At 39.7% G+C, this 14,163-nt stretch overlaps 1 protein-coding gene across 8 annotated transcripts in view; it reads left to right on the top strand.

The window, feature by feature from the left end:
- ATG7 (autophagy related 7) overlaps positions 1 to 14,163 on the top strand; it is a 231,462-nt gene that overhangs the window by 43,092 nt on the left and 174,207 nt on the right. For all 8 annotated transcript variants that reach the window (XR_013448957.1, XM_078074983.1, XM_078074986.1 and 5 more), the window contains 4 exons: positions 1,465 to 1,586; positions 5,343 to 5,433; positions 6,214 to 6,358; positions 9,605 to 9,763. Coding sequence is in view for 7 of the 8 variants with exons in the window: in XM_078074983.1 (XP_077931109.1) it covers positions 1,465 to 1,586; positions 5,343 to 5,433; positions 6,214 to 6,358; positions 9,605 to 9,763 (517 nt within the window). In the remaining variant the exon portion in view is untranslated. The remainder of the gene's footprint in view (positions 1 to 1,464; positions 1,587 to 5,342; positions 5,434 to 6,213; positions 6,359 to 9,604; positions 9,764 to 14,163) is intronic.

The following is a 14,163-nucleotide window of genomic DNA, read 5'->3' as shown; positions in this document are numbered from 1 at the left end:
TCACGATCCAATTTCCGTCAATGGTAAGCCCCTAAGCAGGTGTGTTATGGAGCGGCAGACTCTGACCATACTGCACTAAAGACATTTCAGAGTAGGGCAGGGTGAGCAGCCAGAGGTCCCAAGCCAGAAATTCTCCAGCCCCTCCCTCCAGCTGTCTGGGTCACCCTCAGATAGGATTTTCCTACTGCTACCATCTTCCTTTTCTCCTCGCCCTAAAATAATGAAAACAGGTTATCTAAGAGGTCAATATACATTTAAAAAGATGCTCAACATCATTAGTCATCATGGACATGAAATATAATGAGATTCTACTCAGTAATAGAGGTAATGAGGTACCATGCTGAGATACTACTAGATGCTTACCAAATGACTTGAAAAAGATGACAGTACCAAGTGTTGTCAAAGATGTGAATCAGTTGGAACCCTCAAATTGCTCAAAAACTGGCAGCATCCGCCAAAGTTAAAACTATCTATGGCTCAACAGTTTCTTTCTCAGGTAGATAATGCATAGAAATGTACACTCAGATATAAGCAAAACACATACGCAGGGATGTTTATAGCAGCATTATTCTTTATAATCAAACACTGGGAATAACCCAGATGTCCTTCAACAGTGAAATGGTTAATAAATTGTGGCATATTCATTGTGATGGAATGTGATGTCGTAGTAAATCTGAGTGAACTGCTGATGCACGTGTCAACATGGATGCCATGATGTTGAGTGAAAATAAGCTGGCCCTTAAGAGAATATGCCCTCTCTGATTCCTTCCGTGTAAAGATCAGAACAGGAAAAACCCAGTAATGGACTTAGACATTAGAGTAGTAGTTACTCTTGAAAGGGGTGGCCAGTGACTGCGAGAAGGCATGAGATAAGCTCCTTTATATTTGGGATTTGTGTACTTGTCTTTATATCTGTTTTACTTACATAAAAATGCTTTAAAAAAATGAAGGTAGCTTAATTATAGATTGTCCCCGGAGGGAGAATGGTTATACTTGCTTATCCAGGTAGTGTGACTGGAGAGTACACACAGGCTTGCTAACTACTCCTGACTGAGGTGCTGTTTCATAGAATGTGAGTTCAGAGGGGAGAAGGGGGATCAGGAGAACCCATGTATGTCTTAGAGGTTCTTTTTAATGTCTTGTAAGCTTTTTCCCCCTGTATTTAAGATGCATTTGTCAGAATTATTTATTTGTAATGTCATTGTTATATAAACTTCACTTAGAAATCACAGCCAATTCATTGTTCAGTCTCTAAGCATTTGGATAAAGGAAAGCATACGTGGACGTGTTCAAAATCTCTCAGAGGTTAAGGCCGTGCCCCAAGAGTGTCAGGGAGGGCATAATTAACAATGAATTGAATACTCTCCAACTGGTTTTGCTGAAGCTCTTATGTGAGCTCTTTCTTTTCCTTCCTTAAAAAAAAAAAAAAAAATGAATTAATTCAAACCTGGGGCCTGACATCAGGAGTAGCAGTTTCCAGTCTGTTGAAGTCCTCTGCTTCCGGGACCGCACCATGCAGGGGGTGAGAGACATTGCCCACAGCATCATCTTCGAAGTGAAGCTTCCAGAAATGGCATTTAGCCCAGGTAATTTGCCGGTCTTTGAGAATGCATATAATTATCATTTATCAGAAACTGAAGCAAGTTTAACTTTCCTTTCATCCCTTCACAATGGCAGCAGAAGGTAGAGAAAAGTACAGCTCCTAACTCTTTGTCCATGGGAACACCTCCCTTGAACAGAGGGCACACTCTGCTATTCAGAAAGGAACAAAGGCAAAGATTGTCCTCAGGAAATTTCCTCCAGGCCTTTTTTTTTTCCCCCAGTCTTGAGATTTCTTCCCCCCACCCCCTGCAGTTTTTGTTTCACATAAAATCTTTATTCCTGACCTTTCTTATAGGAAGAACAAAATATTAATACACTTAACATATTTATTTGTTATATAAGGTTATGTGTGATCTTTCTCTCCATATAGTAAATCAGTCAGCAAAAGTGCCATTTCTCCTTCCACATTTAATATTCTTCACTAGATCCTGTGGGGCAGACATCAGCTGTTATCTCCATTTCATAAGTTAGGAAACTTGGGCTCACAGGTATTTTATAGATGTGTGTGTGTGTGAACATACATTTATGTATTTATATACATATTACAAAGATAGAATACATACTCAGATTCGAGTAAAATAAAGATAATAAAACCTGCCTCATGGAGTCTCCCTTAGGATGAATGTGTGTCCTGGGTAAAAGACAGCGTACAATGTCTGGTATATTATGGGCATTTAATAAATGCTAATTTATGTTAATTTCCTATCTTACACAAAGCCCTGCACTCCAAAATGATCCCTCAGATATCTATGACTTACATGCTTTCCAGGATACCTTTACACACATTGTTTAATTTGCTCTTCACCACATCTGCATTGTTCCAAGGCACATTGCTTTCTTTCTTCTGGGGGTCCTATGCCTCAGTGTGTGTGTGTGTGTGTGTGTGTGTGTGTGTGTTAGGGAAAGCAGTGTTAGCATCTCTTCTGAGATGTCATTTCTAGAGTGAAGTTAGAAGGTTTCAGGATTGGCTCTGAGGGCATTTTATCAGTGATTCTTTGCCGCAGCACTGATTAATGTCTTAAATAGATTTCTTGGAGAGATTAACAGAGGATTTGGCTTGGTTAGGCAAAGAAGGCTATAGGTTAAGTTGAGAGCCCTAAGAAATCCACTGCTTCTCTGCTGTCTTTAGATCCATGCATTTGATTTAGCACCCTCTTCTGGCACATTCTAAAATAGCTTCCATGTGCTGTTAACTGAGGTGCCATACCTGCATGCTAAGCCACAATTGTAGATAGTTCTAGGGGAATGGGTGAGTTAACTAGCAAGTGATATGTGCCTGGTCTGTGCCTGGCAGGCCACCCGGTGCCTTCCACACTTCCTCACTCACTTAATCCTGCCAGCTTCTACAGAGGAGGCACTTTTGTTTCCATCTTTATGATAAAGTCATTGTATGATTCTTCCTTCACAGCCCCAACAATCTCGCTGATGCTTGGTGAAGCTGGCAAAGCCTGGAAACATTGCACATTTCCCTTTTGGAAAAGATCCTTCCTATCGCCCAATAAATGCCTTCAATACATCTTCTTTATGCTTGATAGTGAGTGTAGATTATTTAGTTTAGGAAAAGCAGATTTTCTTTTTTTCATGTAAATTAATGTTTTCCCTCTTAGCTCTAAATAAAACTTTAAATAAAACTTTGTAAAGAGTTATTCTATATCATAGTATGAAATGAAGGCTATTGATACGGTAGTATTTTTTATTATTTTGAAGACAACCCATAATTGCAATGACAATGGCATAAGAAGTATAATTTTAATCATCTTTTGTTCCTCGTGGTGCAAAGAGCCCACTGTCCATTGCTGATACAAAAAGTGTTCTGGCATCCAGCCGAGGGAGGCAGCAGACTGCTGTGAGTGGGACATTCTTCATTTTAATTCCTGTCCTTGATGTTCTCCTCCTGCTTGTTCAGCTGTGGGAAAACAAGACCTAATTTTCTCCTAAAAAAATATTTTTCTATTAATTTGGGGCACGTCTTATGGATGTAGTTTATACAGAAGCAGATAGGATAGATTAAATACTATCGATAAATTACATTTTTTCATTGTTAATAAGCTTAAAGTATATCTAATTTTCTTAGAATTGGCTGTAACGTTTTGAGTACAGAGATGTTTTCGTTGGAAATGAAATTTTGTTTTTGTTCTATGACTTCTTATCTGTAACAGGAGAAAGCTTAGGTCAGAGTTGTTAGTTACAGTACTAGACTGTGGTTCTGAAGTTCTTTCAAGTTTTTGCCTATATATTTGAGAAGTATTTTTTATTATTTAATGTAAGAATACTTAAGGAAAACAAACAAAATATGAATTTAGTAACATGTCTGAACTCCTTTTCCCAGAAAAAAAGAATTTTGAACTCTTAACCCCTATAAGAACTCATCTTTTATATCATTTTTAACTTTTTGTTACATTAAAAAAAAAAAAAAAAAGGACCACGTCAGAGTGCCTGAGTTAAAATGGGAAGGGACATTTGTTTTCTGGCTCCTTGCTGTGAATGATGTCTCCAGCCATAGCTTTCGAGGATAACTGACCCCAAGGTTTTCCATTGGTCATCCTATCCCAGAAAGGAAAGATCGCGTTAAGAAAATCTACACCTTCTAGGTCCTATAATTATATTGTGCAATACTATTTGAAAAACAGAGGTCAAAAGCTAAAAAGTTCCCAAGGAAAGAAAAATAGAAGTGCTGACAGCAATCTAAAAGTAGGAGAATGGCCAAAGAACACCAACATACAAATTAGAAACATACAGTTCTTCCCAGTAGTCCTATACATTTTTAAGTCAGGGAGTTTCTGTTCCTTCAGAGACTGTTACTTAAGGCAGACATTGGAGGGGATGCTAGCAGCATAGGTTGTGGCCAAGTGAACTCCCTGATAAGGAGTTGAGGCTTTATTGTGAATTTCAGGTATTTGGTGAGAATGGGAGAGTGGCAGATGTCCTAAGATGTGAGGAGTGTAAGAGAGGCCCCCATTAGCAGGTTTCCACCAAGGAAGTCAGATTACCATTAAGGTGAGAAAGTAGCAGGAGTATTCTAGAAAGCAAGTGAGACACTTAAGAGGATTTCATAATAGTAGAATAGAGCAACCACGGGACACTTACCCTCTCAGAGCATCACACAGAACTGGAATTGGAAGTTCAGAGGCACCCGTAGCAGAGGTTAAAAGAGGTTAGTGGAGAAAAGAGAAGTCGGGGAAGGGGAAGGTCTGAATGGATAAGGATAAACTTAAAGGAGAGGGCAGCTTAACAGAGGGACAGGCTAGGTGCGCAGTGACAGTGTTGAGAGGCTGAGCAGAGGGACATGGTAAGGATGAAGAACAGGAAGGAGGAACTGAACGCAGAGGTTCAAAGCCTGGTGGGAACTTCAGCAGAAGAGTGCGGTCACACTAGCTGGGGTTCCTTGGAGAGAGAGCCCTCCACAGGATTCTACCTATATACCTGTATCCCAGAGAGGATTGTCATATTTTGAGCAACTGCCAGGAACTGGGGAAGTGGAGGCAACTCAGGCCAGAGTCAAGGGCTATTTCAGAAGCCCCTCTCCAGGAAAACCATGCTCAGGTCCGGTGGTCTCTCAGCAAGGGTGTGGGTAGTTGAGGAAGATGGCGAGCAACTTAGCAAGTATGTGCAAACTCAGGCCCTGGAGCCTCTGTGAGAAAGAAGTGAACTGAAAGCTTATTAATGTGTGGTCCATCTTGCTACTTACTTGTTTTTATTCTTCCCTTCTTCGTTCAACTCACTATTTTATTTGCCTTAAGATTGTCCCAAAGCAGTTGGATGGGAAAAAAACCAGAAAGGCGGCATGGGACCGAGGATGGTGAACCTCAGTGAATGTATGGACCCTAAAAGGTATATTTTGGAAGCTGTTTTCTCCACTGGGGCCATTTATCACCAGGACACACAGCACATTCTGTCAGGCCAACCGCATTGCTCAGCTCAGCGCAGGGGGTGCTGTTCACGTTGTTGAGTGTTCCTCCACTCGTCACTGCCTGACTCTTGACTTAAGTGTGGTTGTGAGAACTAATACCACCGATGGAGATTCGGAAGGGCACACAGTTCATCTACTCTTCTAGACATTATAAATTTTGTTCTTGCTTTGAGCTGAGACTCTCAAACCTAGTTAGTACAGATACCTACTAACTTTTAGTCCTTTATTCATGGCCCTTTAATTTTTCCTATTAGCCTATATTGAAGGACATTGTAAGAAATATTTCATGGAAACCAACATTGTATTTAAGGGATGATATAAGTGCACCCTTTTTTGAGGGGACGTGGAAAATATTTCTTGGTTTTCAGTATTAGGGAAAACTTTCCTCTTAAGTAGCTGGTGTCTTTTTATTTATAGATACAGTGACTCCTATAAGTGGTCATGTTTGCATTTTCACCTTGGCTGCTAGGGGCTCAGTATCATTCGTGGCCTATCACTAGCAGTTGCAGTGGTCTACACTGGCACAAATTGTGTGCCATTTCTCCTCCCTATTGCCCTAAAGCTCCATCTTATTTTCCCTTTGATCCCATTTTGCTCAGGATTTGTTCCTCATTTTCTTGTTCGGATGCTTTCGTCTTTTTAGGATAAGATGGGGGCATAAATGAGTGACTGAATGAATAAATAATTCTGTCATTTTCTAGGTTAGCTGAGTCATCAGTGGATTTAAATCTCAAATTGATGTGTTGGAGATTGGTCCCCACTTTGGACTTAGACAAGGTTGTGTCTGTCAAGTGTCTGCTGCTTGGAGCTGGCACCTTGGGTTGTAATGTAGCTAGGACATTGATGGTAAGTTGGTGGAGGCCAAATGTACCTCTGAAGCTGTGGCTTCTTTTCTTATTTTGCTGTACCAGATTGCCTTCCACCTCCCACATTCCCCTTCCCTCCCTCCCTGTCTACTTCCCTCCCTCTCTCCCTTCCTTTTTTCTTTTCTCAGTTATCTTTTTAACTATAAAAGGAACTCATACTTTTATTATAAAGTAGAAATAGAAGGTCTTTCTCCACCCCCATCTCAAGTCCCATTTCCCAAAATTAAGAAGACTTCCTAGATTAGTACACAATATCATATTCCTTGAAGTTTTCATAGGCAGATGCGAACATAGAGAGGGACATTTGTCATCTCTGCTGTCATTTGTTTACAAAAATAGGATCATAGTATACTGTCTGTAACAGGCTTTTAGTCTTAATAGAAAAATGATTGTGGTTCTCTGTGTGTTCCATATAATTATACGTAGTATTTTGTTGTATGACTGTGTCCTCAATTTTTTTCAACTTCAGCATATTTTTTTGAGATGCTGTTGAAATGAACATTTTTATATCTTTACATATGTATAGGGTTATTTCTTTAGGAAAAAAGGCCTAAAAGTGGAATTATTATTTTAGAGAGAATGTACTATGTGTGTGTGTATGTGTATATATATGCAAACACACACACACACACACGCACGCACTTATATGTACAATATATACTATGTACAATATGTTTATATGCGGTTTTTTTTTCAAGCTAAATTACCTTCCAAAAACATTTTACTAGTCTGTACTTTTAGAAACATGTACAAAACAGAGCTTTTTAATTTGCATTTCTTTTATTAGTGAGAGTAAGTCTTTAATTTCATTTCTTTTGTGAATTTTATTTCTCTTATTCATCTAAATTTAAAATTAATTGGCACAAAATACATATGGTATTCTCTTAGCATCTTAAAAACTCTCTGTCTTTTTAAAAAATATTTCCTCATTCCTAAGGTTGCATGTTTATGTTTTCTCTTTTTTTCTCTTATTCAGACTTGCCAGAGAGGCTTGTCTATTTTATCAGTCTTTTTGGAGGACTAAGGCCTTGATTTATTTATTAGTTTTATAGTTTTTGGTTTTGTTTTGCTTTGCTTTTAGATTCATTACTATCTACTTTTATCTTCATTAATATCTTCCTCTTTTGTGGAATCTATTTTATTGTTCTTTATCTGGCTTCCAGAATTAGGTGCTTAGGTTTTCTTAACATTTTTAAAAATTATAAAGGCAGTGGAAACCTGTAGAAAATTTGTTAAGTGTCAGAGTTATAAAGCAGGAAAAGAAGATATCCATTTTCCTACCACTTTTTCACTTATTTCCTTTAATGTTTGTTAAATATATATTTAAAAATCTTATTTATGATAATGTCCCACGCTTTTATCTATTAACATTGTAAACACTTTCTCATGTAATTAAAAATTATGCCTATTAAGTGTTTTTAATGACTATAGAATCTGCCTTTTTATATGATGAAATATACTGTTCTGAGACATTCCCCTACTGATATACTGTTCTGAGACATTCCCCTAATGGTAGGCATTATTCTTTTTATTAAATATTTATTTATTTATTTATTATTTATTAAATAAAACAATATTTGTTAAAATATTGTTTCCAATATTTTACAGCTGTAAATTATGTTGTGGAACATTTTTGTTAATATTTCAGATTACTTCCTAGGATAGATTGCTGGAAGTATTTACTGAGGATAGATTGCTGCAATTAGGCGAAAAGATATGAACATTTGAAAGATTGTAGAAACATATTGCCAAATTGCTTTCCAGAAAAGTTACATCAGTTTACATTCTCAACCCGTACAATAGCTTTTCATCACCACATCCTCACCAGCATCGAGTGTTACAGTCTTCTTTAATCTTGGCAGATTAGCCATTTAAACTGTGTAGCATTCCAGGAAGCCAAAAGTTGAGATCGAATGCCCCCTGCATGTGGCTAACCTATGGCCTGTTTATAATTTACCTGGGTTTCTTCCCACTGCCCAGCATCTTCCCAGACTGCCTTCCTTGCTGTCCACTCAGCATTGCTTTAAGGAATGTAAAAATACTTCAGAAATAAATGTCCCCAAACCAAGCACAAGTGACTTTTAGATTTTTCATACCTTTATTCTGCCTCCATGGTAGATTGCTTTGCTGGTAAAAGTCACTTACAAAACTAGGTGAGTAGACCAAAGTTTACCAGTGGGCTTTCAAAACAGATAACCTAAACTATGCTTTTGAAAGGATGGATTCTGGCCTGTCCTTCTCAACCCTGAACATGAATCTTGGGTTCTTGTTGACTGTCCCCTTGGAACCATCAGTCTAATTGAGTTTCTGAGTCCCTAATGGAAAGATATTGAAATAAGAGAGCAGAATCAGCTTTGTAGCCAATCATGGCAGGGCTTCTCTTAGATCACTATGCTTTTTTATGATCTGCTAAAATACACACTGCACCTCACCCTCCAAAAAGTAGGAATCTTCATTTGGTTGCAACTCTGTGGATCTAATTCCTTCCCCACCATTAACCAGATCTATGACCTTAAGTGATTTCCAGGCTACTCTTGCTGTCTCTATAGAACAAAATAATTGGACTAAGGATGTTAGAGATTCCATCTCACTTTAAAATTGTGTGGTTCTATAAGACTTTATAGGAGTTATAATTGAAGTATATGAAATCATGCAAACTATTTCTGAGAATATAGAATTGTCTCCTGCATTACCGAATATTAATAAGGCCTTTACGTCTTGAAGAAGTAGTACAAAATCTTCTATGACGTTATACAATGGGGAATAACTCATAAGTCATTTTTCTGAGGAGTTAATTCAGGCTTTAAGTGAGTTTTAATGTGAGCTATTATTTATACTTAATTTTCATTAAGGGAAAGCAAGGACATTTAGGGGCTTATTGCTAATCCTTCTAAGACAGCAACATAGACAATTCTTATGGGACTCACCTCCAAATCTTTCTCTGGTGCCACTGTCAAAAATAATGAGTTATTAGTCAGACCCACTCTGACATTTCTTAGTCTCATTACTGCAGAAAACCAGGCACCGGCTATATAATTATTTTGTCTTTTAAAGGAAGTTGACCCTCTGTTGATCAGAAACTGAATTTGCACAATTCATTTCCTGAAGTTTCCTGTATTTGAGGTTCCCAAGCTGATCCAAAGCAAAACCTCTTTTAGGGATTTTAAGAGAGACACTCTGTGACATGTTCATCAGAAACACACCATGATCTCCTGTTTCCATGCAGGGTTGGGGCGTCAGACACATCACATTTGTGGACAATGCCAATATCTCCTACTCCAATCCTGTGAGGCAGCCTCTCTATGAATTTGAAGATTGCCTCGCAGGTGGTAAGCCCAAGGCCCTGGCTGCAGCAGACCGGCTTCAGAAAATATTCCCCGGAGTGGTACGTTGATGCTGTTTGGGGATGTCAGACCTTGTCTCCTATAGCTTCCCGCAATTACTCTTGGGGAATGAGGCCCTGTCGTATTGGTAAAAGAGAGTTGGATGTTTGTCACTTACTACCCGGGACTTCATGATATGGCCAAGCCTCTGTTTCCGATTTGCAGAGATGGGCATTGAAAAACAAAGCAAAATTCTCATCTATTATTGTGAAAATAAAACGAAGAATTTATGAAAAAATGTTTTTGTAAGTTGCAAAGCATTATCTGAGTCTAAGTTGAGGAATTTGGGAGCATGCATATTTTTATATACTGCCTTATTCCAAAGGTATTCTTGATAGCTCAGGTATAGGATATTCTTTCTCCTTCATCACCAGAATACTTGATAGTTACTTAGTACAGGTTTATGAAATTAAATTGAATGTAGTCTGCGCAGAAGGAAGATCTGGCTAAATATTCAGCTTTTTACTTGAGCTGCTTCTTATTTCTGAGTTGCATTGTTTACTTTAAAAACACCAGATAATAAGAGACAAGTCATTCAGCTCATTTGATTCAAAATCTTGCCAGGTTTTTTTTTTTTTTTTTTTTAGGTCATCCACAAAAGAAAATGTGCATCTTGCATGCGTAATCAGTTTATCTGACAGAAGTTAGGTTAGATGTCTCCAAAGCATCTGCTAACACTTAAAATGCCACAAGAGGCTCTCAGCGCTAGCTAAAAAAAAAAAAAAGCCCCCGTTCTCAAGGTTTTTCTGTTTAATCACTCAGTATTAGATTCATTCATTTTAGTTCTTGCTTTAAAAGAAGCAATGGTGTTGGTTTTGTCCATTTCACCAGTGATCCAGGGGAACATCATCTATTGGGTCTAATTCAACACTATTGATTGAGCACCCACTGTGTCCCCAGCTAGATGCTGGAGGCCAAAAGAAATAAGAATGTTACAACCCTGTCATATTAGTTAGGTTTCTGCTACATTATTGCATGTCACACAGTCCTCACATCTCAGTGTCTTATTATTATAAGCATTTATCTCACACTCACAGGTCTGCAGATTGGCTGTAGCTTAGCTGCTGGGCTAGGCTAGACTCCAGGCTTTAAGTCAGGTTCCAATCTGTGCTGTGTGTCATTGTTTTAAGATGTGGGTTCAGGGAGCAACAGTCATCTAGGTCATGCTCTTCTTATGGTAGAAGGTAGAAGTGTGAAAGGATTGGTGAAAACTTATTATACCTCTAAAAGTCTCAGCTCACCAGTGACACAGTGCAGCATTCTCCATCCCCATGCTAAAGCCAGTCACAGGGCCAAGCCCAAAGTAAGTGGCGTTGGACAGTCTACTCTGCCTTCCTAGTGGAGGTCCTGCAAAGTCATGTGGCAAAGGGTGAAGACATTTAATTCTATTAGTGAGAGGCAGTGTAGAGTTGGGAAGAATAATCCAGTCTATCACTGGAAAGTGTTATGAACTCCCCTCAGGGCCCAGACAGACCTGGCTTTGAAGCTGACCTCTGCTACTAACTAGTTGCCTGAAATTTTTCCTTGTCCAAATGGTCTGTGATCCAGTGCAGTCCTCCCTATTTATTTGTTCAGTTATTCTTTCCTTATTCATTAAATATTTAAGGCCTCTGTGTGCTAGGGACTGGGGAACAAAACAGACAAAGTTCCCTCTCCCCTGCATGGAGCTTCTGTAGTCCAGAGGGGGGACATGGTCAATAACTCATTCCATAAACAGTTGTAATTGTAGTGAGTGCACGAAGTAGGAGCTCAGTTGCTGTGAGGACATTTACCAGGCAGCCTGACCTGAGCTAGACTCGCTTGAGGAGGCTAAGTCCTAGGGTGAGTGGGGGTCAGCTAGATGAAGGGTGGCAGAGGTGTCTGTGCAAACACCTGAAGCAGGAGGCAGCACAGCACTTCTGTGGAACTGAAGGGAAACAGGGAGCCTGAAGCATGGAGGTCAGGAAGACAGAGAAGGGCCTAGGGCAGAAGCTAGGGCCAAAGGTAGGGCTGACTCACGTTGGGCCTTTGAGATCAAGTTCACCTTTCCTTGAAACCATCAGCCCACCAGGGTCAAGCGTCCTCCTTGGCGTTTACATTGTGCTACTCTGCTTTCCCTACTGGGTTATTCAGTCCTTGAGGCCAGGAGCCAGGTCTCTTATAGTTTCATCCTTCCCGCCTTATAAAGAATAATGGATAATGTGCAGAATCCATTAAAGTCCTGGTGTAATCCATCATAATTTCACCTACGGGTTACCCAGGCTTATGGCGCTTTCTTTGTATGTTCGGTTTGGTGTCGCTGTTTCCTTCAGCAGATACTTGCTCATCACCTTCCTCATACCAGGCTGCAGACACGTCTAAGGGAACAAGAACGTGGAAAGAACTTTTCTGCTGCAAATACCCTGTCTACTCCTGGGGTTAAATTAATTGAATAGGAAAAAAAACCATTAATAAGTCAAATAACTATTTGAAGTAACCGTTTCTTTTTTAAGACAAGGCAATAAAATGTAGGATTGTGGAACCGCACCAGAGATTTTAAAACCCAACTCTGGACATCTGTTTTCAACCCTGATGAGTAATTGGTATTGGACCAGCTCTCCTACCATAAACAATTATGCAACTGGGTAAAATACATAAAAAGACTCTCTCCATCAATGAACAATGGAAAGGCTGTGGTCCTAGACAGAAAGGAAAGAAAGAATGTCCCAGCCCATTGCATGGAGGCACTTCTGGCCCATGCCAGAGCCCATGAGGAGCCCAAGGAGATGTTCTTGGGCTTGATGAGCTGAGGAAACTAACATCCAAGTTCAGAGCAGCTAAGGGAGCTGGAATGCACCGGAGAGTGTATCAGACATGCAGGAGCTGAGCAGAGAAGTAGTCTGGGCAGGATCTTGAGTCTTTGACCAGATCAAGCTGCATGAGCTCAGGGCATGACTCTGTAAGCCTGGGCAAAAAAGCACCGCTGTCTGCTGTGAGCAGAATGGAGATTCCAGAGCTCCCCCAAGGCCAGGAGACATTAGAATCCCATCTATCCAGAATGGAGCATCCTCACTGAACACCCTGAGCCCTTAGGTGACACTCCAGTAAGGTCAGAACTAAGCATAAAAGCTGAACTGCAGAGATTCCAGGAGAAAGCAGCAGAATAGTCTTGTGATAGGCAGAGGTTTCCTAGGGCCCAGGAAATACTGACCATAAGTGAAAAAATGGATAACTTGGACTTCATCAAAACCTAAAACTTCTGCTTCCCAATCAGTGCGATTAAGAGAATGAAAAGCCTGGCCAAAACCCAGAAAACACTCACAGTATGTCTATTTGGCAAATAGCTATTATCGAGAATCCATAAACAACCCCTACCACTCAATAATAAAAGGACAGGCAAGGCTTTTTTTTTTTTAAGGGGCCAGAGACTTGTGCAGACATTTATTTCATAGGGAAGATCTATAAATGGCCAGTGCACACATGAAAATGCTCAACATCCATGGTCTCAGGGAAATGGGAATTAAAAACCATGAAGATATATCACTACATACCCACTAAAGTGGCTCAAATTAAAAAGACTGACAGGGCTAAATGTTGTCAGGCTGGGGAGCAACCAGAGCTCTTGGTCTGCTGCTAAAACAACCACTTTGTAAATCAGTCCAGCAGGTTTTCATGAAACTAAACCCATTCGTAGATGTTTACCTAAAGAAAATGAAAATGTATATACTCTAAAACACTTACAGAAGATTGTCCATAACAGCTTTATTCATAATAGCCAAAGTTTAGAAATAACCCAAATAGCTGTCAATGACACATTGAATAAACAAATCGAGCTTTTTCATACAGCAAAAAGGAACACACTCTTGATACTTAACAACATGGATGGACTTCAAAAGCATTATGCTGGGCAAAAGAAGCCAAACACCAACAGGTATAAACTGTGGGATACCATTTATATGAGGTTCTAGAATAGACAAAACTAATCTAGGGTTTTAAAAAGTGGTTGCAACAGTCATTGTCCCATTGGGGGTGGGGAGTAGTGAGGATTGACCAGGAAGGGGCACACAGGCATGTTCTGGGGTGATGGAAATGTCCTATGTCTTGATAGGTGTATGCAGTGGTTAATCTACAGTTTGTTGAAACACCCAACTGTACATTTGAAATCTGTGTATTACACTTTCTGTAAACTATCCTTCACCCTGGCTACACATTTGAATCATCTGGAGTGTTTTAGAAAATATTGATGGTAGGGCCCACTCTCAGAAATTCCCATTTAAATAGTCTGGGGAAAAGCCTAGGCATTAGGAATTTTAAAACCTCCCTAGGTGGTTCTAATGTGCAGCCAAGGTTGAAAACTACTGTGTTGAAACTTGCTGAATTCCGGCCTTAGGCATGTGAATCTAAATGGTGGGCTGAGAGCCAGTCCTAAGTAGGCTTACTGGCT

This window comes from Halichoerus grypus, chromosome 1 (genome assembly GCF_964656455.1).
Source record: "Halichoerus grypus chromosome 1, mHalGry1.hap1.1, whole genome shotgun sequence".
Taxonomy (NCBI): Eukaryota; Metazoa; Chordata; class Mammalia; order Carnivora; family Phocidae; genus Halichoerus; species Halichoerus grypus.
Note: the sequence above shows the minus strand (reverse complement) of the source record. Positions and strands in the feature narration are given on the sequence as shown.